Source organism: Macaca nemestrina, chromosome 16, assembly GCF_043159975.1.
Source record: "Macaca nemestrina isolate mMacNem1 chromosome 16, mMacNem.hap1, whole genome shotgun sequence".
NCBI lineage: Eukaryota > Metazoa > Chordata > Mammalia > Primates > Cercopithecidae > Macaca > Macaca nemestrina.
The window spans coordinates 3,310,214-3,335,198 of record NC_092140.1 but is presented as its reverse complement, the minus strand read 5'-3'; the positions used below and the strand labels follow the sequence as shown (position 1 = coordinate 3,335,198).

The 24,985-nt window shown below is 46.5% G+C and overlaps 1 protein-coding gene and 1 long non-coding RNA gene across 13 annotated transcripts in view; both read right to left on the bottom strand.

Moving 5' to 3' along the window:
• Positions 1-24,985, bottom strand: part of LOC105485371 (cysteinyl-tRNA synthetase 2, mitochondrial) — a 67,185-nt gene that overhangs the window by 26,965 nt on the left and 15,235 nt on the right. For 8 of the 12 annotated variants that reach the window (XM_071081036.1, XM_071081033.1, XM_071081042.1 and 5 more), the window contains 4 exons: positions 17,332-17,403; positions 17,105-17,210; positions 11,890-11,973; positions 5,540-5,669 (listed from right to left, as the gene is read on the bottom strand). In XM_071081036.1, coding sequence (XP_070937137.1) covers positions 5,540-5,669; positions 11,890-11,973; positions 17,105-17,210; positions 17,332-17,403 — 392 coding nt within the window. Of the gene's footprint in view, positions 1-5,539; positions 5,670-11,889; positions 11,974-16,542; positions 16,562-17,104; positions 17,211-17,331; positions 17,404-18,498; positions 18,609-20,303; positions 20,326-24,985 lie in introns of those variants that run through there. The other 4 variants (XM_071081041.1, XM_071081040.1, XM_071081032.1 and 1 more) reach the window with 4 other exon arrangements.
• LOC139359046 (uncharacterized) lies at positions 15,233-16,536 on the bottom strand. Its single transcript, XR_011614583.1, has 2 exons — positions 16,399-16,536; positions 15,233-16,149 (listed from the first exon to the last, which is right to left on the bottom strand). It is a non-coding gene; the product is annotated as an uncharacterized lncRNA (long non-coding RNA).

The window sequence follows — 24,985 nt, the reverse complement described above, 5'->3', positions numbered from 1 at the left end:
TGCTAGGAAGAAACTGTATCAACTAATGAGCAAAGTAACCAGTTAACATCATAATGACAGGATCAGATTCACACATAACAATATTAACCTTAAATGTAAATGGACTAAATGCTTCAATTAAAAGACACAGACTGGCAAATTGGATAAAGAGTCAAGACCCATCAGTGTGCTGTATTCAGGAGACCCATCTCACATGCAGACACACACATAGGCTCAAAATAAAGGGATGGAGGAAGATCTACCAAGCAAATGGAAAACAAAAAAAAAGCAGGGGTTGCAAACCTAGTCTCTGATAAAACAGACTTTAAACCAACAACGATCAAAAGAGACAAAGAAAGCCATTACACAATGGTAAAGGGATCAATTCAACAAGAAGAGCTAACTATCCTAAATACATATGCACCCAATACAGGAGCACCCAGATTCATAAAGCAAGTCCTTAGAGACCTACAAAGGGACTTAGACTTCCACACAATAATAACGGGAGACTCACCCCACTGTCAACATTAAACAGATCAACAAGACAGAAAGTTAACAAGGATATTCAGGAATTGAACTCAGCTCTGCACCAAGCAGACCTAATAGACATCTACAGAAATCTCCACCCCAAATCAACAAAATATACATTCTTCTCAAAACCACATCACACTTATTCCAAAATTGACCACATAGTTGGAAATAAAGCACTCCTCAGCAAATGTAAAAGAACAGAAATTATAACAAACTGTCTCTCAGACCACAGTGCAATCAAACTAGAACTCAGGATTAAGAAACTCACTCATAGGCCGGGCGCGGTGGCTCAAGCCTGTAATCCCAGCACTTTGGGAGGCCGAGACGGGCGGATCACGAGGTCAGGAGATCAAGACCATCCTGGCTAACATGGTGAAACCCCGTCTCTACTAAAAAAATACAAAAAACTAGCCGGGCGAGGTGGCGGGCTCCTGTAGTCCCAGCTACTCGGGAGGCTGAGGCAGGAGAACGGGCGTGAACCCGGGAGGCGGAGCTTGCAGTGAGCTGAGATCTGGCCACTGCACTCCAGCCTGGGCGACAGAGCGGGACTCCGTCTCAAAAAAAAAAAAAAAAAAAAAAGAAACTCACTCAAAATCACTCAACTACTTGGAAACTTAACAACCTGCTCCTGAATCACTACTGGGTACATAACGAAATGAAGACAGAAATAAGATGTTCTTTGAAACCAATGAGAACAAAGGCACAACATACCAGAATCTCTGGGACACATTTAAAGCAGTGTGTACAGGGAAATTTATAGCACTAAATGCCCACAAGAGAAAGCAGGAAAGATCTAAAATTGACACCTTAACATCACAATTCAAAGAACTAGAGAAGCAAGAGCAAACACATTCAAAAGCTAGCAGAAGGCAAGAAATAACTAAGATCAGAGCAGAACTGAAGGAGATAGAGACACAAAAAACCCTCCAAAAAATCAATGAATCCAGGAGCTAGTTTTTTGAAAAGCTCAACAAAATTGATAGACTGCTAGCAAGACTAATAAAGAAGACAAGAGAGAAGAATCAAATAGACGCAATAAAAAATGATAAAGCGGATGTCACCACCGACCCCACAGAAATACAAACTACCATCAAAGAATACTATAAACACCTCTACACAAATAAACTAGAAAACCTAGAAGAAATAGATAAATTCCTGGACACATACACTATTCCAAGACTAAACCAGGAAGAAGTTGAATCCCTGAATGGACCAATAATAGGCTCTGAAATTGAGGCAATAATAGCCTACCAACCAAAAAAACACCAGGACCAGACAGATTCACAGTCAAATTCTAACAGAGGTACAGAGAGGAGCTGGGTACCATTCCTTCTGAAACTATTCCAATCAATAGAAAACGAGGGAATCCTCGCTAACATATTTTATGAGGCCAGCATCATCCTGATCCCAAACCTGGCAGAGACACTATAAAAAAGGAGAATTTTAGACCAATATCCCTGATGAACATCAATGCAAAAATCTTCAATAAAATACTGGCAAACCGAATCCAGCAGCACATCAAAAAGCTTATCCACCATGATCAAGTGGGCTTCATCCCTGGAATGCAAGGCTGGTTCAACTCATGCAAATCAATAAACGTAATCCATCACATAAACAGAACCAAAGACAAAAACCACATGATTATCTCAATAGATGCAGAAAAGGCCTTCAACAAAATTCAGCAGCCCTTCATGCTAAAAACTCTCAATAAACTACATATTGATGGGACATATCTCAAAATAGTAAGAGCTATTTATGACAAACCCACAGCCAAAATCATACTGAATGGGCAAAAACTAGAAGCATTCCGTTTGAAAACTGGCACAAGACAGGGATGCCCTCTCTCACCACTCCTATTCAACATAGTGTTGGAAGTTCTGGCCAGGGAAATCAGGCAGGAGAAAGAAATAAAGGGTATTCAATTAGGAAAAGAGGAAGTCAAATTGTCCCTGTTTGCAGATGACATGATTGTATATTTAGAAAACCCCATCGTCTCAGCTCAAAATCTCCTTAAGCTAATAAGCAACTTCAGCAAAGTCTCAGGATACAAAATCAATGTGCAAAAATCACAAGCATTCCTATACACCAATAACAGACAATCAGAGAGTCAAATCATCAGTGAACTCCCATTCACAATTGCTTCAAAGAGAATAAAATATCTTGGAATCCAACTTACAAGGGATGTGAAGGACCTCTTCAAGGAGAACTACAAACCATTGCTCAATGAAATAAAAGAGGACACAAACAAATGGAAGAACATTCCATGCTCATGGATAGGAAGAATCAATATCATGAAAATGGCCATACTGCCCAAGGTAATTTATAGATTCAATGCCATCCCCATTAAGCTACCAATGACTTTTTTCACAGAATTGGAAAAAACTACTTTAAAGTTCATACGGTTTAAAGTTCAAAAAAGAGCCTGCATTGCCAAGACAATCCTAAGCCAAAAGAACAAAGCTGGAGGCATCACGCTACCTGACTTCAAACTATACTACAAGGTTACAGTAACCAAAACAGCATGGTACTGGTACCAAAACAGAGATATAGAACAATGGAACAGAACAGAGTCCTCAGAAATAATACCACACATCTACAACCATCTGAACTTTGACAAACCTGACAAAAAAATGGGGAAAGGATTCCCTATTTAATAAATGGTGCTGGGAAAACTGGCTAGCCATATGTGAAAAGCTGAAACTGGATCCCTTCCTTACACCTTATACAAAAATTAATTCAAGATGGATTAAAGACTTAAATGTTAGACCTAAAACCATAAAAACTCTAGAAGAAAACCTAGGCAATACCATTCAGGCCATAGGCATGGGCAAGGACTTCATGACTAAAACACCAAAAGCAATGGCAACAAAAGCCAAAATTGACATATGGGATCTAATTAAACTAAAGAGCTTCTGCATAGCAAAAGAAACAACCATCAGAGTGAACAGGCAACCTACAGAACAGGAGAAAATTTTTACAATCTACCCAACTGACAAAGGGCTAATATCCAGAATCTACAAAGAATTTAAACAAATTTACAAGAAAAAATCAAACAACCCCATCAAAAAGTGGGTGAAGCATATGAAGAGACGACACTTCTCAAAAGAAGACATTTATGCAGCCAACAGACACATGAAAAAATGCTCATCATCAATGGCCATCAGAGAAATGCAAAGCAAAACCACAACGATATACCATCTCACACCAGTTAGAATGGTGATCATTAAAAAGTCAGGAAACAACAGGTGCTGGAGAGGATGTGGAGAAATAGGAATGCTTTTACACTGTCGGTGGGACTGAAAACTAGTTCAACCATTGTGGAAGACAGTGTGGCGATTCCTCAAGGATCTAGAACTAGAAATACCATTTGACCCAGCCATCCCATTACTGGATATATACCCAAAGGATTATAAATCATGCTGCTACAAAGACACATGCACACGTATGTTTACTGCAGCACTATTCACAATAGCAAAGACTTGGAACCAACCCAAATGTCCACCAATGATAGACTGGATTAAGAAAATGTGGCACATATACACCATGGAATACTATGCAGCCATAAAAAAAGGATGAGTTCATGTCCTTTGTAGGGACATGGATGAAGCTGGAAGCCATCATTCTCAGCAAACTATCACAAGGACAAAAAACTAAACACCGCATGTTCTCACTTATAGGTGGGAATTGAACAATGAGATCACTTGGACACAGGGTGGGGAACATCATACACCGGGGCCTGTCATGGGGTTGGGGGAGCGGGGAGAGATAGCATTAGGAGATATAGCTAACGTAAATGACGAGTTAATGGGTGCAGCACACCAACATGGCACATGTATACAAATGTAACAAACCTGCACATTGTGCACCTGTACCCTATAAGTTAAAGTATAATGGAAAAACAAAACAAACCAACCCCATTTCTACAAATAGGAAACATACGCGCAGTTATTCACTAGGGAGATCTGTAACAGTGAAACACTGGGAACAGTCTAAACGTGCGGCCGGGTACCCTGCTGCCTGCAGAGGGTCAGGCCAGACAAACCAGCACCACGGTAACAAACTAATCGTGTGCCAGGTGCGGTGGCTCACGCCTGTAATTCCAGCACTTTGGGAGGCCGAGGCAGGCAGATCACCTGAGGTCGGGAGTTCAAGACCAGCCTGACCAACATGGAGAAACCCATCTCTACTAAAAATACAAAATTAGCCGGGGTGGTGGCGCATGCCTGTAATCCCAGCTACTCAGGAGGCTGAGGTAGAAGATTCACTTGAACCCGGGAGGTGGAGGTTGCGGTGAGCTAAGATCGCGCTATTGCACTCCAGCCTGGGCAAAAAGAGCGAAACTCCATCTCAAAAAAGAAAAGAAAGAAAACTAACCGTGGCAAGCCCCATGGGCAGCTAAGTGACACAGGGCACGGGTGGTATGCTGCCTTTCACAGGCCCCACCTAATGGGCCCCTGGCTGCGGGCAGAGCCATAGGGTGTGGACACCTGAGGCATGTCCAAAGGGGACCAGAGAGAAGGCGGAGAAGGCTCCGGTGAGAGGCAGAAATAGGGACAGAGAGGGTGTTTCCAGAGCAGGGGATGCCACAGTGGGTCAGGAGAGCAGTGTTGTGGGAGAGCACCCTGGCGTATGAGTTGCGTGAGCTAGAAGAGCTGGCGGGAAGGCGGAGAGGGATTTGGGGGCTAGAGAAGTGCAGAGCGAGGGGGGATGTAGGTGCGAGCACTCTCCTCCAGGGCCCCGAAGACCAGCAACTGCAGAGAAGGGTAAGGGCACAGGGCAGCTGCAAGTATGAACCAAAAAGCAGCCCCTCCACTAAATGGAGAGTGCTGAGGTCAGGAAAGCTTGATGTGTCATGGGTTTGGTTCACCGCCTCCCATGGCCTGTCACACTCCAGGAAAATCTCTTCCCAAAAAACCACCTGTGGGCACACATGCCAGGCTGCACCTGTTCCCATGCACATCCTCTGCTGCCCTGAGCAGGCGCCAGGGAAACGTGAGCCCCAACCCCCACGAAGCGGCAGGCACCTTACCTAGCGATGGCAGAGCACTCGATGTGCCAGCCCGGCCTCCCGGGTCCCCAGGGAGAGGCCCAGAACACCTCCTGGGGTTTGGCTGCCTTCCACAGGGCAAAGTCACTGGCATGACGCTTGTCAGAGTCCGCTGCAGATGACAAACAGTGCATCAGCGGAAGGAAGCTCAGTCACCCCACCATGGATAATCTTCACCCCTACCACACCTCCAGTTACCCCACCACGGAAACCTAGTCACCCCACCATGGGAATCTAGACAGTTACCCCACCACAGAAACCCAGTCACCCCACCACAGGAGCCCAGTCACCCCCAGCACAGAAACCCAGTCACCCCACCACGGAAACTCAATCATCCCACTACAGAAACCCAGTCAGTCACCCCCACCACGGAAACCCAGACAGTCACCCCAACCACGGAAACCCAGTCAGTCACCCCCACCACGGAAACCCAGACAGTCACCCCAACCACGGAAACCCAGACAGTCACCCCACCACGGAAACCCAGACAGTCACCCCACCACGGAAACCCAGACAGTCACCCCACCACAGACGCCCAGACTGTCACCCCTACCATGGAAGCCCAGACTGTCACCCCACCACAGATGCCCAGACTGTCACTCCCACCACGGAAACCCAGACAGTCACCCCACCACAGACGCCCAGACTGTCACCCCTACCATGGAAGCCCGACAGTCACCCCACTAGGGAAACCCAGTCACCCCTACCATGGAAGCCCAGACTGTCACCCCACCACAGATGCCCAGACTGTCACCCCACCAGGGAAGCCGAGGCTGTCACCACCACCTCACCCCCACCAGAGAAGCCCGGATAGTCACCCCCACCACAGAAACCCAGCCAGTCACCCTCACCAGGGAAACCCAGCCAGTCACCCTCACCAGGGAAACCCAGCCAGCCACCCCGACGGAAGCCCCTCCAGCTGCTGGTGGGCAGCGCGCCCCGGGTTGCTTCTCTTTGAAGGAGCCCTGCACTTCTTGCTCACTCCTGTTCCACCCACGTGAGGAACAGGAGCACTGGCAACGCTTTCATCTCAGATGTCCCAGCGCACAGGGAGAGGTGGGCGGCCGGGAACCCACAGAGGCTCATTTCTCAGGAGTGTACTGTGGACTGGGTGGGGTTTTCCCATTTTTCCTTATTCTGTCTGACGAGAAATGCTCTGTTTATCAGTAACTGAGTTTCAGGGCTGTTTTTTTCCAAAAAGATACTAATCACACAGAGTGAAAAGCGTGTGATCATGTCAGGTAACGCGGCTGGTGGACCCGAGACTCTGAGCGACGTGCCCGTCACCGTGTGGCGAGGCTGCCAGGGGTGCATGCTCACCAAAACCCACTGTCCCATCTGCCCAGGACAGGCATGCCCCATGTGCATAACATCCTGACATCACCCTGGAGGCGTGACACAGGCGTCCACACCTTTGATGCATTTAAAGAGGTTGAACCGTTTTGGTGGACACGGATGCTTTTTCTGGGTCGGACTGGACGGGCTATGTTTTCATGGCTAGTCATTTCAGTAAGGATAACATCCTGTGGGCACCCAAGCAAACAGAACAATTCCTACACAGTGCATGGAAAATGAGAGCATCAGGAACACCCTATGCTGAAGGAAAATACTTAAGGACAGAAAATGTGGCCAAGGATTGTATTTCCAGCCAAACTGACTTTGAGGTGGAAGGCAGCACACTGTCATCCACAGGCACAAATTCAGGGAAGACTGTTCCCAAGAAAGGGCTCTTTCTTCAGAAAGTGCTGGGGAATGAGCTTCAAAAACAACAGGGAGAACGCAGACCTGGAGACGGCAGGAACGGGGGAGAGTGGACGGGGCTGCAGGAGGCAGCGCAGGCAGAGGCTGGGCACTCCGACACACAGACACGTGGGGGTGGGGAGGAGGCACGTGCATGGGAACCTTATAATCGTGGTCAAGCCTAGGGCACGGCTGGTCCATGATGGACTAAAGCAGGTGGATGCCCACTGGGTATCCTGTCACGCCTGGTGTCCTTCAAGGCCAGGATTACGGCCGGGCGCAGTGGCTCACACCTGTAATCCCAGCACTTTGGGAGACCGAGATGGGCGGATCATGAGGTCAGGAGATCGAGACCATCCTGACTAACACGGTGAAACCCCGTCTCTACTAAAAATACAAAACTTAGCTGGGCGCGGTGGCGGGCACCTGTAGTCCCAGCTACACGGGAGGCTGAGGCAGGAGAACGGCGTGAACCCGGGAGGCGGAGCTTGCAGTGAGCTGAGATCCGGCCACTGCACCCCAGCCTGGACGACTGAGCGAGACTCCGTCAAAAAAAAAAAAAAAAAAAAAAAGGCCAGGATTTGCCATAGGGGAAAAGGGAACCACACATGTGAACAGACAGAGGGGTTAATGAAACCCCGTGGCCCGGAATTTGAGTATCAGTGCGACCTACGGAGCACATGTGTTCATCACCTCAGTCTACGGGAGAGGCCAGGAAACGACGACAGACGGCAGCAACGAGCATCCGTGGTGCCCACGCTGTGTTCTCAAAACACCGCTTCCCATCAAAAGAAAAACGGGAGCCGGGCGCGGTGGCTCACGCCTAGAAACTCAGGACGACTTTGGGAGGCCGAGGAGGGTGGATCACCTGAGGTCAGGAGTTCGAGACCAGCCAGACCAATATGACGAAACCGCGTCTCTACTAAAAATACAAAAATTAGCCGGGCATGGTGGCGGGCACCTGTAATCCCAGCTACTCTGGAGGCTGAAGCAGGAGAATCGCTTGAGCCCAGGAGGCAGGGGTTGCAGTGAGCCGAGATCACGCCATTGCACTCCAGCCTGAACAACAGTGACACTGTCTCAAAAAAAAAGGAAAGGAAAGGAAAGGAAAGGAAAAGGAAAAGGAAAGGGGAAAGGGGAAAAGGGAAAGGGGAAAGGGGAAAGGGGAAAGGGGGAAGGGGGAAGGGGGAAGGGGGAAGGGAAAAGGGAAAAGGGAAAGGGAAAGGGAAAGGAAGAAAAGGAAAGAAAGAAAAGAGAAAAATGGGGCTCCCAGGAAAAACAGCTTATTTCAAGATGAGCCACGAATATCTTATCGGACAGCCACAAAACTATCAGCTACAACAGGGCTGAGTGTTAGGGACCTGGGAGTTGCTCCCATCAGCAAAAGCGGGGGCAAGCCGAGGCTCAATAAGGTGACGGCAGCAATGGATTAAAACAGCACGTGTAGTGAAGCCCACGAGCTCTTAACAATGAAAGAACAGGAACTGGTCACCGCCACAGGAAGATATGGAAGCCAACTCCTTATTTTGAAAACTGGTCAATTAAGGAAAAGGTCCTACCTTTCTTATACAAACTGTACCACTGAGTAAGCAGATGACAGTCTGCCTGTATAAAAGTATTCCAGCAAATGGGCCAGGCGCGGTGGCTCACACCTATAACCCCAGTACTTTGGGAGGCCAAGGGGAGTGATCACCTGAGGTCAGGAGTTCAAGACCACCCTGGCCAACATGGCGAAACCCCATCTCTACTAAAAATACAAACATTAGCTGGGTGTGATGGCATGCCCCTATAATCCCAACTACTCTGGAGGCTGAGGCAGGGAGAATTGCTTGAACCTGGGAGGTGGAGGTTGCAGCGAACCGAGATAATGCCACTGCACTCCAGCCTGGGCAACAGAGCGAGATTCCATCTCAAAAAACAAACAAACAAACAAACAAAAAAGGCATTCCAGCAAATAAAGCAGAAATAATAGAATGGGAGTCGCGCCACCGTGCAACCTCTTTTTTGCAGTGAAGGATCTAAGCCTAGAGCGGCCAGGGCTGCTCACACACAGAGAGGTACAGCCCTTAGGTGTCTCCCAGTGAGGAATACACCAACTACAAAGTAGCCTTCTCCAGAAATTTAGAACTGGATTAAGCCTCTAGATTCAACTACCAATTTGCAAAAAACACACAGGACAGAGGGCAATGTTACAGACACTCCAAAACTCAGAGCAGGCGAAATCCCACTGCAGGAACCGTGAGACACATGATGTTTCTCCCGCAAATGAGCAGCAAGGAGGAAAAGCCAGGGGAGGGACGTAAGGACTAAAAACAAGAAGACACAAATAAGAAACAGCTAAGGCTAAGTGTCGTGTTTAGGGACACGTGTTTGAGCAATTAAACCCACTCAGAAAGATGAGGAGGTAGCCGCTGTCAGTTAGGGCAGTAGTTGCCCCCAAAGCAGGGCAGGGAGGCTGGTGGCCAGGGCGTGGGACCCGGAGGACCCAGGTGCCTTCACTCCCTTGCCATTGTTGTCTCCTTCCACTAGGGGGTGACCGCAGGGTCTCCACTGAACACAAATTCACTGAGCTGGGCATTTTTGTTTGTTTGGTAGAGACAGCAAGGGGTCTCACTACATTGCCCAGGCTGGTCTTGAACTCCTGGCCTCAAGTGATCCTCCCACCTTGGCCTCCTAAAGTGCTGGGATTACAGGTGTGAGCCACCATGCTCAACCAAGCTGGACATTTTTTAATAGTGTTTTCTATTGTGTTATTATAACAATTTAAATTTAAAATTAAAAAGAAAACACCATTGCTTTGGAAATAACATACACTAACGCATTAAAATCTTTTTTCACCATATGTAAAAATGGTGGTTTTATTATCTTTGTTTTGTATAATTCTATTTCCTAATTTTGTACCATTATAAATTATATAAATATGTTGCTTTTGTATAAGAAAATATTTATTTTAAAAAGCACGGCTGTGAAGATGTGGAATGACGGAATCATTCCTCACTGGTGGGGATGCAAAATGGTGCAGCCACTCTGGAAGAAGCTGGGCAGTTTCTTACACAAATAAGGCTCTTCCCAGAGGACCCAGCAATTGTGCTCCTTGGTATTTGCCCAAATGAGCTGAAAACCTGCACATGGATGTTTACAGCAGCTTTATTCATAATTGCCAAAACTCAGAAGCAGTGAAGATGCCCTTCAGTAGGTGAGTGGGTAAGCTGCTGTAAATTCAGACACTGGGATGTGACTCAGTGTTAAAGAGAAACGAGCTCTCAGCCATGAAAAGACATGGAGGAAAATTACTGTGTATTCCTAAGTGAGAGAAGCCGTTCTGAGAAGGGTGCACAGTATATGACTCCAACTATACGACAATCTAGAAAAGGCAAAACTAGAGACTGTGGAAAGACGAGGGATTTCCAGGGATGGGAAAGAGGGAGGGATGAGCAGACGGACCACAGAGGATTTTTCAGGGCAGTGCAAGTATCCTGTATGATGCTGTAACGGTGGAAACATGTCACTACACATTCACCCAAACCCAGAGCACACAGCGCTGAGAGTGAACCCTGACGCCAACTCCGGTCTCTGGGCGAACCTGATGTGTCAATGCGGGGGGGATGCTGACAGTGTGGGGGACGATGTGGAGGGTAGCAGGTAGAGAAGAATTCTCCGTACCTTACTCTCAAATTTGCTGTGAAGCTAAAATGGCTCTAAAAAACAAATCTATTAAATAAATAATTTTTAAAAACCTTCCTGATGCCAGAATGTACAACTCTCAGAAACTTCTCCACATGTGTTAAGCACAGCCCACATGGCCTGCTGGTAGCCACGCCTCACACGTGGAAGACATGAGCTTCCGTGTTCCGGCCCGTGCAGGGAGTGGGACAGGACAGCACAAAGGGTGAAGGAACGAACCGGAGGGGTCAGTGCTGTGGATGATCAGGATTCATCAGCACAGTTTATGGGGCAGAAAGACAGTGCCTACAACCAGAAACACCTTGAACAATCTTTGGCGTTTGTCCCTGTTATTCTTGTTTGGTTCTGTTAAACACTACGCTTTTCAAATTATTTTAAATTTAGTTCCATATACTGCACTTACTATTTCTTCTCCATAAAAATGGTTTTGACCTAATAACTCCCTGGAATAGAATAGAGCAAGGAAGAGATTCAAATAGATTGGAAGTTTAACACATGGTTAAGACACATATGGGAATTAAACGTACGGTAACAGCAAAACACAGAAGAATGCGGAAATATGACAGACGTGTATGAGGTTTGCATGTGTATGTGTATGTGTATGTTGCATGTGTACGTGTATGAGGTTTGCATCCTGGGAAGGAAACAGGAGACCAGCACTGTCTCCAGGGAGTGCAGCCAGGCGCACTGGTGGCGGAGGTGGACGATGCCCTACTTGCCATTTGAACTTTATGCCTCACAAGCTGGAGTCATCCAGAGAAACCAAATTAAATTTAAAACACAGGTGGCACCTGGGTACCGCCAGTGTCTGAGCAAATGGAGGGATCTGCGCTCCAGATCTCATCTCCCCAGAACTGGGACCCGAGGCAGAGGTCAGGGACCCACAGGGCTGAGCCCGGCCAACCCACCTGGCTCTCCGACTGGACCAGGGACCACGCCGACCAGTTTGCCATACTTGTCTCCTCTAGACTTCAGATCGAAGTAGACATTGCCTGTTTATAAAGGCAATTATGAATCCATCACTTCTCAGTCTAAATATCAGCATATAGACAAGCTTAACATCTAACAAGTAATTAGAATGTAAATACAGAACATAGCATTTGGCCCCAATATATAGTATTTATATTTTTATAGACAGGGTCTTGCTATGTTGCTCAGCCTGGAGTGCAGCGGTACAATCATAGCTCACTATAGCCTTGAACTCCTGGGCTCAGGCAGTCTTCCCACCTCAACCTTCCCAGTAGGTGGAACTACAGGCAGGACACCATGCCTGGCTTAATATATATATATATATATATATAATTTTTTTTTTTTTTTTTTTTTGAGACAGAGTCTCGCTCTCGCCCAGGCTGGAGTGCAGTGGCTGGATCTCAGCTCACTGCAAGCTTCGCCTCCAGGGTTCACGCCATTCTCCTGCCTCAGCCTCCCGAGTAGCTGGGACTACAGGCGCCCGCCACCTCGCCCAGCTAGTTTTTTGGGGTTTCACCGTGTTAGCCAGGATGGTCTCGATCTCCTGACCTCGTGATCCGCCCGCCTCGGCCTCCCAAAGTGCTGGGATTACAGGCGTGAGCCACCGCGCCCGGCCTGGCTTAATATATTTTTTAACCAGAATTAAAAACAATACTATACGATAAATGCACGATTTGGACACATCATGAGTACACAGATATGAAAGTGAAAACACAAATGTAAGTTCTCTGTAAACTGCTGAGACAATTATTTAATTAGAAAAAAGAAAGTGTCATCACTGACCTTCATTTAGAGCTTGGGCTTTGTGTTCCATGCCAGTTAACAAAGACACTCTCTCTTTATGTTACACACCAGCTGGCAAAGACACTCCTGCTTTCCCCAGTCATCTTCTAAAACTACCTTTTTACTCAGATTGAAAACAGCACCTGGCTGGGCACGGTGGCTCATGCCTCCAATCCCAAAACTCTGGGAGTCCGAGGCAGGAGGATTGTTTGAGCTGACGAGTTCAAGACCAGCCTGGGCAACATAATGAGACCCCATCTCTACCAAAAAACAAAACAAAACAAAACAAAACAAAACAAAATCATCTGCATACTGAAGCATCTGTGAGGCTGAACGCCAAGGTCCACTTTGCAGACTGAGGTCAGAAACCTTCGCCAGAGCCTCCTGCAAGCCTGGGCTGCCCTTGCCACTTCCACCACAAAGCCTTGGAAAGCAGAGCTGGGGAGGAGGCGCTCAGAGTGGGAGCTTTGTCAGGAAGCCAGCGCCACCAACCCATGCTCCAAAGCTGCCAGGCTGCAGCCGCTGTGTGTTCCAGGCCACGTGTCTCCCTAGGAAGGAGGCAATGCTCACCTGGGCTGCGACTATGGCCACTCTCAGTACCACAGATCTGCAGTCACCATCCAGCACCCTCGAACCACACAGCAGCATGTAGCTGTCCTCAGGGCCCAGGTGTGGGTGCAACTTTTAGCCTTTACACAGTCTGAGCTTTCACGTTCTTCTTTACTAATGCAGCTACTAATTTGCATCAGTACTGTCCTTCTTACTGCAGACACTGGTCTTGGTAAGGTCAAGGAAACTTTGCAACTGGCAAACACAAGCTGCACTCAGGACCTGCCTCCAGTCCTAGGCGCACAGGAACAGGACAGGCCCCCTGAGCACAGCGGTCACTGGTGGGAGGAAAGGGCAGGGTGGCTTGGGCAAACAAAGCCAGGAGATGTTTCAACAGAAAATGCTGCCCTGTCTCTGCAGCGTCCTCCCTGGTCATTCAGGGTTGACCACTAAGCTGGCACTCGGTGCTGGGGATGAACCAGAGGACAGTACGGAGACATCCAGGCCCTGGGAGCTGCTTTCTATAAAGTCAGAATACAAACAGTGCTTTGAGAGGGCTTCACTGGAGAGAATCCACTCCCTTAAACAGGGGAAACACTCCCCCTTCACTTTGGTTTATGTTATCAGTTTGCTGAACAAATTGTTTTTCAGCAAGAGTTCAAAGATCAAATTACAACCAAGCCCTTGTGGAATTGTCACAAAGTCCAAATTACTGGGGTTTGAGTGAATGTAAGTGTATTTTGAATTAATTATATTTATGCTATTATTAAATGTTTATAATAAAACACAATAATAAAACAACGAATAGCATTCATTCCTCAAGCCTGTGAAGACGAGAATCCCTAAAGACTCATGAACATTTATCAGTTTATTCCTAAAATAGAAGCACAGGCCCACATATCTTATTCCAAGTTACACGAAAGCAAAAAACTAATTCCTGTGTTTTCTGATGCAAAATCTAATTCAACCACCTAAATCCTTAAAAAAGTTGTTCTTGGGAGGCTGAGGCAGGAGAATTGCTTGAACCCGGGAGGCGGAGGTTGCAGTGAGCCAAGATTGTGCCACTGCACTGCAGCCTAGGTGACAGAGTAAGACTCCGTCTCAAAAAAAAAAAAAAAAAGTTTTTCTTGGAAACAAACTCTAAATATACCACATTAGAACAAGTAAAAAGCTACTTCCATACGCAGAGCACACTGAACGGGTCCTCGGGGCCTCAGGTGCTCATCTTATGCCCCCAGGGAGGACTCAGGAAGGACAGGAACGTCCAGGGCAGTACTTCATGTTATCTGACTCACTGCAACAAACATTCAATACCCGCGTGTCTTCAGCCGTGGGCTGGATAGTCTAAGGCGTCATTCAATAAAGCAAATGATTTTTATGGTCTGAGAATTTATGATCTAGACGGGGACAAAATACGAATACATTAAACAGTAAACTATGGCAGCGCGGAACTGGCTGCCAAATGGTACAGCAGAAATATCAAGGCTGAGAAAGTAAGTTCACTTTCAGCTGTGCTGGTGGAAGGAGAACTTCATGGAGAGATGAGACCGTGGTCAGGGTTTGTGGCCGGGATGGGTGGGATTAGTTCAGATTTATGGAGATGCTTCATCATGGAAGCAGCAAAACAGCAGGACGCCAGCCTTGCCTGGGGGCCACCAGACAGATTAGTATCCGCCATCTGAGGAAAGCACCGGCAGTGAGCAACATGCCAATCTAAACACAGACCGCTGTGCAGGAAAACTGACCTGTCAGAGTCTCGAAAAGAGTCTACATGTGCTTACCCAGGAAAAATGAAAAAGAGAAAAATAGAAAAAAGAAAGAGTCTATCAGGAGGGTTAAAAGTGAGGAGACTCAACCAACAAATGCATACGCAGCACATGCCCTTCATTAGATGACGGTGTGGGGAGGCGGGTGTCAAGCATAAAAGAAACCTGGGGACAAGTGAGTACATTTAATATGGAGAGGACACGCGAAGCTAGCTGCAAATTCTTCACTGTCTTAGGTCTGACCATGACATTTGAACTCCTTTTATGCAGAGATGCATGTTGAAGTGTCAAGACTGATGCGTCAGAACATCTGCAACTCACGCTTTTTTTTTTCTTTTCTGTCTCCCAGGCTGGTGTGCAGTGGGACAATCATGGTTCACTGCAGCCTCAAACTTCCTGGGCTCAGTCTATCCTCTCACCTCAGCCTCCTGAGTAGCTGAGTAGCTGAGACTACAGGAGCATGCCACCATGCTTAGCTAATTTTTATATTTTATTTTTGTAGAGAAGGGGTCTCTCCATGTTGCCCAGGCCAGTCCTGAGCTCCTGGACTCAAGCGATCCACCTGCCTTAGCCTCCCAAAGTGTTGGGATTACAGGTATCAGCCACCATGCCCAGCCCTGCAACTCACTTTTTTATTTTTATTTTTTGAGACAGAGTGTCACAATGTCACCCAGGCGGGAGTACAGTGATGTGATCTCAGCTCACTGCAAACTATGCCTTCTGGGTTCAAGCAATTCTCATGCCTCAGCCTCCGGAGCAGCTGGGACCACAGGCATGCGATACCAGGCCCGGATGATTTTTTGTCTTCTTAGTAGAAACAAGGTTTTAACATGTTGCCCAGGCTGGTCTCAAATTCTTAGCCTCAAGTGATCCACCTGCCTCCATCTCCTAAAGTACTGGGATTACAGGCGTCAGCCACCAAGCCTGACCCTGCAACTCACTCTTTTTTTCTTTTTTTTGCAGGGGGAGAGGGGACGGAGTCTTGCTCTGTCGCCAGGCTGGAGTACAGTGGCGTGATCTCGGCTCACTGCAACCTCCGACTCCCGCGACTCACTCTTAATGGCCTGTGAAAAAAATGATAGCCAAACAGAGGGGGATAACCTGGGCTGACTTTTTTTTTTTTTTTTTTTTTTTTGAGACGGAGTCTCGCTCTGTCGCCCAGGCTGGAGTGCAGTGGCGCAATCTCGGCTCACTGCAAGCTCCGCCTCCCGGGTTCACGCCATTCTCCTGCCTCAGCCTCCCGAGTAGCTGGGACTACAGGCGCCCGCCCCTGCGCCCGGCTAATTTTTTCTATTTTTAGTAGAGATGGTGTTTCACCATGGTCTCGATCTCCTGACCTTGTGATCCGACCTGGGCTGACTTTTAACAAGAAGGGAGCAGGTCTCTGGAGGTACTGTGTTTGTCCCCAACTTTTTGCGAGGAAAATATCTAAACAAAGATGAAATAACACATTGAACACCTGTATACCTATCACCTAGATTCCATGACTCTTACCAAGACTAGCTGTCCAGATGTTCGCCTCTCCCTATGACTGCAAAAGATTTTTAGAAAGAATTAATTCAACCATTTTGCAAAGAGACACAATATCGTAGAAAACCCCACAATAGCTCTGCTGTTGGAATTCTATCAAGACAGACAGTAAATTTCAGTATGTTCCTGCAACTCATAAATATGTCCAGTTTCTCCAAATCCTAGTAATGTTTTAGTTTTAAGAACATAAACTGGCCGGGCACAGTGGCTCACACTTGTAATCCCAACACTTTGGGAGGCCAAGGTGGGTGGATCACAAGGTCAGGAGTTCAAGACCAGCTTGGCCAACATGGTGAAACCTCATCTCTACTAAAAATACAAAAAAAAAAAAAAAAAAAAATGTAGCCGGGCATGGTGGTGCACACCTGTAGTCCAGCTACTCAGGAGGTTGAGACAGGAGAATCGCTGGAACCAGGAAGGCAGAGGCTGCAGTGAGCTGAGATCGCACCACTGTACTCCAGCCTGGGTGACAGAGTGAGACTGTCTCAGGAAAAAAAAAAAAAAAAAAAAGGAACATAAACCCTACCTTTTGCCGTTGAATAAGCGTGCCCACGAGCAATGATTCCTTCAATGAAAGAAATTATCTGAGGAATATTTTCGGTTACCCTCAAGTACACCGTGGGTGGGAGAACCTGCAAGAAAGTGGAGACATGACCGTGTTTCCGTTGTGCAGAAGCACAGGTCAGCCAGCACCAGCTGTCACTGCTCACCCCTGTCACCCTCATGGTAGGAACAACCAGCCCCACACTTCACCTTCAGGGCTGCCATGTCCTGCTTGAAGTCTTCCTCATAAAGACTGGCGAGGGAAGTGGGGGAAATATTCATCTGCAGAAGGATTAGATGTGCACGTTAATGAGGCTGGGGCATTCGCAACAGAACCACCCAGACACAAGAATGCCCACCTGCGCAACACCACAGCAAATGTACCCCAGCCACCTCCGGTGAATGGGCTGGCCGTGGCCCCACTGTGCCTCGGCCTCAGTTTGCCCCTGCCCACTCACCAAAGCGGGGGCACTCATTTTAGGTATTGAACTTACACTAGTAGCTTAGCTAGGAAAAAAGGCTTATTGACCTTGTCGTCTGGTTAGAGAAGAAATAATGTCACAATTTCCATTACATAGTAAAAAACAAACCAGCGCCGGGCGCGGTGGCTCACGCCTGTAATCCCAGCACTCTGGGAGGCCGAGGCGGGCGGATCACAAGGTCAGGAGATCGAGACCACAGTGAAACCCCGTCTCTACTAAAAAAAAATACAAAAAATTAGCCGGGCCCGGTGGCGGTGCCTGTAGTCCCAGCTACTCAGGAGGCTGAGGCAGGAGAATGGCGTGAACCCAGGAGGCGGAGCTTGCAGTGAGCCGAGATCGCGCCACTGCACTCCAGCCTGGGCAACAGCGTGAGACTCCGTCTCAAAAAAAAAAAAAAAAAAAAAAAAAAAAAACCAGCTGGGTGCAGTGGCTCACGCCTGTAATCCCAACACTTTGGGAGGCCAAGACAGGAGGATTGTTTGGGCCCATGAGATTGAAGTTGCAAATGGCCATGATCGCGCCACTGCAATCCCACCCTTGGCGACAGAGCAAGACCCCATCTCCAAAACAAAAATAAAAATACAGTAAAACAGAAAAAAAAACATACCAAGGATCCTCCACTTTTCTAAGACAAGGGCAAAATCATCTTAGTCTAGTCTGTATGATAAGAAACTGGGTTCCTATTTTATCCCTTAATCCTCAGGAGAAAAAAAATAGTCAAAAATATACTAAAGAGGCGGCTGGGCACCGTGGGTCACGCCTGCAATCCCAGCACTTTGGGAGACTGAGGCAGGCGGATGACACGAGGCCAGGAGTTCGAGACCAGCCTGGCCAACATGGTGAAACCCCGTCTCTGCTTAAAATATAAAAATTAGCCAGGCGTGGTGGTGCACACCTGTAATCCCACCTACTCAGGTGGCTGAGGCAGGAGAATCGCTTGAACCTGGGAGGCGGAGGTTGCAGTCAGCCAAGATGACACTCCAGCCTGGGTGACAGAGCAAGACTCTGTTCCAAAAAAAGAGAGAAAGATTAAAAAGGAACCTCTAAAGAAATATTTTGGAAGTAATTTAACACACTACAACTGGGATTTAATGGAATATTCATTCCCTCGGGTCCCATGGCTGGGTTTCTGGAGATAGACCACCAAATCAGTACAATCAATTCTGAATGTGGGTGCCTTGGGGGCACGCATCTGCAGCCCCTGCCACATTATCCAAGGAGGCTGGGACACAAGACGAGGTGTGCTCATGTTATTTCATAATTTCAATGAAAAACTCTACATGAACTGATGCACAAGACGCTGTGAAGCTCTGGAATGGAACTGGGCATCATAACTGCTGGTCCTGCTCAAGTGGCCCCCCCAAGCCCAGCACCTGCCACCTGCTAGTCTCCCTGAGCCGCTCCGTGCAGCCTCAGGAACCAAGTCTCCCCATTTCACAGGTGAAGGAATTACCACTCCAGAATACTGAGAAACTTTCTCAAGCACAATGCCACACGTGGGGCCAGGTCCCAACCATGTCACCCTGAGGCCCAGGGCTCTGAGTGGCACAGTCAACCCAGAAACCCCTGCCAATGAATACTCACTGAAGAAAGCAAGCTGGTAAACTCTGCATTGCTACCCAGGTGCTAAGCTTTGGGGTCTTGGGCAAATCAATAATCAAACCTCTTAGCCTTCAATTTCTTTACAGCATGGAGATATTCTACCTAATAACCCCCTTAGACTGCTAGAAGAACCCCTGTGTGTATATATGGACAGGACAGCTTTGTAAAAGAAAACATTACATAAACACCACATTAAAGAGAGAAAATACACAGCACCCAGCACATAGTGGGTACTCCAAAACACTTCAGCCCCTATCTTGAGGTACAGCTTTGTGGCAAAGCAGACCTTTACAACAATAAATGAGTTAATATACGTCTATCCAGGGGACAAAAGATCAAAGGAAAAAGCCCAAAAATACTGTGTCTTCTTGCCGCTTCAGAAGTCTCAAATTCCACACAATTTTGGGCCTAAAGATCAGTGGATTGGCCGGGCGCGGTGGCTCACGCCTGTAATCCCCGCACTTTGGGAGGCCGAGGTGGGTGAATCATGAGGTCAGGAGATGGAGATCATCCTGGCTAACATGGTGAAACCCCATCTCTACTGCAAATGCAATCAGCTGGGCGTGGTGGCAGGCGCCTGTAATCCCAGCTAATCAGGAGGCTGAGGCAGGAGAATCGCTTGAACCCAGGAGGTGGAGGTTGCAGTGAGCCAAGACTGCGCCACTGCACTCTAGCCTAGGCGACAGAGCGAGACTCTGTCTCAAAAAAATAAAAAATAAAATAATAAAAATCAGCGGGTTGCTTCATCTATATTTTTCTGCAGAGGTAATTTATTGCCAGGAGAAGTCAATGGCATAAAGGGGTGCCCAGACTTGGCTTCCCTCCCAGAAGGAAAATACTGTGACCAGTTTTCTCACAAGCACGAACGTGGTTATAGATACATTTGCATCTTTTTCTTGGAATCCCCAAATGCAGCCCATTCCACACTCTGCTCTGCACTGCTGGCTTCTCTCCCTCGCAGCACACAGAAGCCCGGGACGTCCGTCGTGCTGGACACACTGAGCTGCCTCGCTCCTTCCAAAGTGGCCACTACTCCCCCTTCCAGATGTGTCGCTACGTGCTTACCCAGTCCTGTCCCAATGCACATCCCATCCTCACCATGACAAACACGAGCGTGTACAGGTCACTTCGCAGCAGCCCAAGTGCACTTCTGAGCTACAGTCCTAGGTGGGAGACAGAGGGCACAGGCTCATGGACTGGGCCACTCATGTAAGCTGCCTTCCAAGCTGTGCCAGCTACACCCGACCAGCAACACCTGGAGGTGTTTGTCTTCCTCTGCCCTCACCCGCAGGGTCAGCCAACTTTCAGATGGTGTCAGCGTGACAGCTGAGAAGTGCTTTGCTCTAAGCTAAACTCTTTTATTTTGAGTAAATCTGAACATCTCACATGTTTAGGAACCGTCTGCATTAAATGACTTGTAGTTATCCATGCCTGTGTTTCTATTGAGTGGTGTAGGTCTTTTTCTTATTGGATGCTAGGAATTCTTTTTTTTTGAGACAGAATTTTGTTCTTGTTGTCCAGGCTGGAGTGCAATGGCACGATCTCAGCTCACTGCAACCTCTGCCTCCCAGGCTCAAGCGATTCTCCTGTCTCAGCCTCCCAAGTAGCTGGGACTACAGGTACACACCACCATGCCTGGCTAATTTATGTATTTTTAGTAGAGACGGGGTTTCGCCATGTTGGCCAGGCTGGTTTCAAACTCCTGACCTCAGGTGATCCACCTGCCTCAGCCTCCCAAAGTGCTGGAATTACACGTGTGAGCCACCATGCCAGGCCGGAAGTATTTTTATATTAAATAAATTAACTTTTTATCGCTGATATAATTTCTATTTTTCCACAGTTTTTTTCAACTTTATGGTTATTTCATGAAATGTAGAAACTGTCATTCTTATACTTAGCAATCTTTCATATTTCTGAATCTTTTCTCATAAATGGCTTCTAGATCTGGAAATAAACTTACAAAGCCTTCCCCAATATAAGGCTATCAAATTTGCCTTGGGGTCTCTTTTATATTTAAATCTCCGACCTGCCACGAATGTGGCTGTGAGGCCTCTATCCACCTCTGGCTTGTTTTTCTCCAGATGACCCCTAGCTGCCAACACGCTATGGAATAATCCACCTCCCACCCCCACTGATTTGAAATGCCATCTTTTATCATAAAACAAACTCCCGTTAATTATCGAGGCTGGTTCTGGACTTCTTGGTGTTTTCCATCATCTGTTTATGCACGCTCTGTACAGGAGCTTAATTTCTGCAGGCTTTTGGGCACCAGGGGTTACAGGGTGCAGGCAGGAATCACGAGGGGCACAGACACAGGGACGATGGATGCGTCCACAGGGGCACCCCTAGGTCAACATTTGGCAAACTGCACTTTTCTGAATAATACATGCAATCTATTGTAGGTCAATCCTACCACATAAAGCTGTGCAGAAAATATATACATATATAAAATATATATTACATATATAACACATAGAATACATAACATATACTATGTATTATATAATATATAAAATACATAATATATTGTATGCATAATATATTATAATGTATAATGTATAACATTATATGATATATATCATATATTATACCTTATATAGTGTGTAATATATAGTATATATGTTATATAGTATAATATAAATTATATAATAATTATATAATTAATTTTATAATAGGCATAATATATGATATATAGTATATAATATAAAATATATAATATGCCTTATATATTATAATATATAATATCCTACCACATATAGCTGTGCAGAAAATATATATTATATATAATATATGCAATATATGTAATATATAATGCATAATATATATGTGATGTATATTATGATGTAATATGATACATGTTATATATTATACATCCTAGTATATCATATATAATATACATATATGTGTATATACATATATATATGAAAACAAAAACCTTCTATAGCTTTTAAAATATTTTCATATTTGGTGGCTGGGTGCAGTGGCTCACGCCTCTAATCCCAGCACTTTGGGAGGCCGAGATGGATGGATCATCTGAGGTCAGGAGCTCAAGACCAGCCTGACCAACATGCAGAAACCCCGTCTCTACTAAAAACACAAAAAATTAGCCGGGTGTGGTGGCACATGCCTGTAATCCCAGCTACTCGGGAGGCTGAGGCAGAGAATCGCTTGAACCCAGGAGGCGGAGGTTGCGGTGAGCTGAGATCGTGCCATTGCACTCCAGCCTGGGCAACAAGAGCAAAACTCCGTCTCAAAAAAAATAAATAAATAAAATGAAATAAAAGTTTTCATATTTGATAGGGCTAGTACCTCTCAATATTCTTCTTTTATAGACTTTTCCTATTCTTGCTTTATTTATTTGCAAAGGACATGAACCCATCCTTTTTTATGGCTGCATAGTATTCCATGTGTCACATTTTCTTCATCCAGTCTATCATTGATGGGCATCTGGGTTGGTTCCAAGTCTTTGCTATTGTGGACAGTGCTGCAATAAACATACATGTGTATGTGTCCTTATAGTAGAATGATTCATAATCCTTTGGGTATACCCAGTAATGGGATTGTTGGGTTAAATGGTATTTCTGGTTCTAGATCCCTGAGGAATCGCCACACTGTCTTCCACAATGGTTGAACTAATTTACATTCCCACCAACAGTGTAAAAGCGTTCCTATTTCTCCACATCCTCTCCAGCACCTGTTGTTTCCTGACTTTTTAATGATCGCCATTCTAACTGGCATGAGGTGTTATCTCATTGTGGTTTTGATTTGCATTTCTTAAAGAATTACCTTTTCACTAAATACTAAAAAACAGAGGTTTTCACAACTATGGGTTTCAGATACATGTTTTATCACACTGAAGTCAGATATTATTTTAAGGAAAGAAACTATTCAATACCATCTTAGGATCTTGCTGTGTACCAAGTATGGAAATTCTCTGGTTCAAAAATTAAATACTCTCTACGGTTAGAATGTTTACACCAATTCTACCAAGTTTTTCATATTCTAATCATAACATTTTTTAAAAAGTTAACAACCAATCCTTCTTCAGGGCATCTGTAAAATTAATTCTTGCTTCTTCCTCCCTTTACCATGCTGGTCACCTCCTCCTTCCTGCAGTTCTCTTCTCCCTGGATTCAGGGCTCTTGTCCCACTTCTCTGATGGCAATGTTCCTGCCTCACCTTCCCCATCGCTCCCATGACACCCTTCGAGTACACTGAGTCCTCACCTCTCCTCCCATCCCCTGCGGAGCCCCCTCTCTGTCCCACGGGGCTCCCTCCAGAACTCAGCCGGTGTCTCAGCCTCTACCAGCTCCCTGCCACCAGGACATGGGGACTGACACAATCTTTCCGATCTTGAAGGTGCATGAGAGGCACGAAGCTACCAAGTGCCTTTGTTTCAGGCTCTGGCTGCCCCGACGGACGGCAGGTGAAAGCCCTGAACCGCTGACCTTCCTTCTTTACCAGCGGGGCATTTCCAAACACCACCTCTGCTGAGGGTTACCTGGTGACTATGCATTCACCCACAGCCTTAGACATCACGCACTTGCCTTCTAAATGCAGCCTACCAGACTCTTACAGGCTGGGGGTAAGGATGTGAAGAAATATGTTTAAAGTGGGAGCCGACTTCCAGCACTGCCAGTCTCTCAAATGATCTGACTCTCAGTTGCAAGATATCAAATAAACTGTTTCCCCTTTGACCTAGCAATTCCGCTTTGGAAAATTAACTTTTTATTTAAAGACAGAGTCTCACCCTGTGGCCCAGGCTGGAGTGCAGTGGCATGATCTCAGCTCACTGCAACCTCCACCTCCCGGGTTCAAGCGATTCTCGTGTCTCAGCCTCTCGAGTAGCTGGCATTACACGTGCACACCTCCACACCCAACTAATTTTTTGTATTTTAGTAGAGACAGGGTTTTGCCATGTTGGCCAGACTGGTCTCAAACTCCTGGGCTTAAGTGATCCAGCCTCCCAAAGTACAGGGATTACAGGCGTGAGCCACTGCGCCCAGCCACAGGAAATATAAGAAAACGAAACAAAAGCATGTATGTTCATAGCAGCACTCTTTTTAACAGCCAAAAGCAATACAAATAACAACTGGGAAAAGGCTGGAACTGCTAAACAGTCCCACACGGTGGGAGACTACCCAATGATGAGAAAGACACATCAGTAGAAAATAGGAAGACAGCGACCTCAGTGAAAATGTTCCCCAAGGACCTCACACCATTCCTCTGACTCATGCCTAAGAGACAAGGGAAGGCTCTGTTCACTCAACAAATGACAAAGTTCAGCCTCTTTTCAGATAAACGCCCCAGCCCAAAGGTGGCTTCTGACTTCCAATCCAAATCTTTAGTCACTAGTTCCATTCCATTTCACAAAAGGAAGATGCATGGGTGTGACAGGAGGTTAAAGAGGAAGGGAAGCCACAATGACAAATGCTATAATTCATATCTCATTGACTTAAAAAGTATGTATATGTAAATTTTTTTTCCAAAAAAGAAATCCAGGCCGGGTGTGGTGGCTCACACCTATAATCCCAGTACTTTGGGAGGCCAAAGAGGGCGGATCACCTGAGGTCAGGAGTTCGATACCAGCTTGGCCAACGAAACCCCATTCTACTAAAAATACAAAAATTAGCCAGGCACGGTGGTGGGTGTCTGTAATCCCAGCTACTCAGGAGGCTGAGGCAGGAGAGTCACTTGACCCCAGGAGGTGGAGGATGCAGTGAGACGAGATCACACCACTGCACTCCAGCTTGTGCGACAAGAGTAAAATTCTGTCTCAA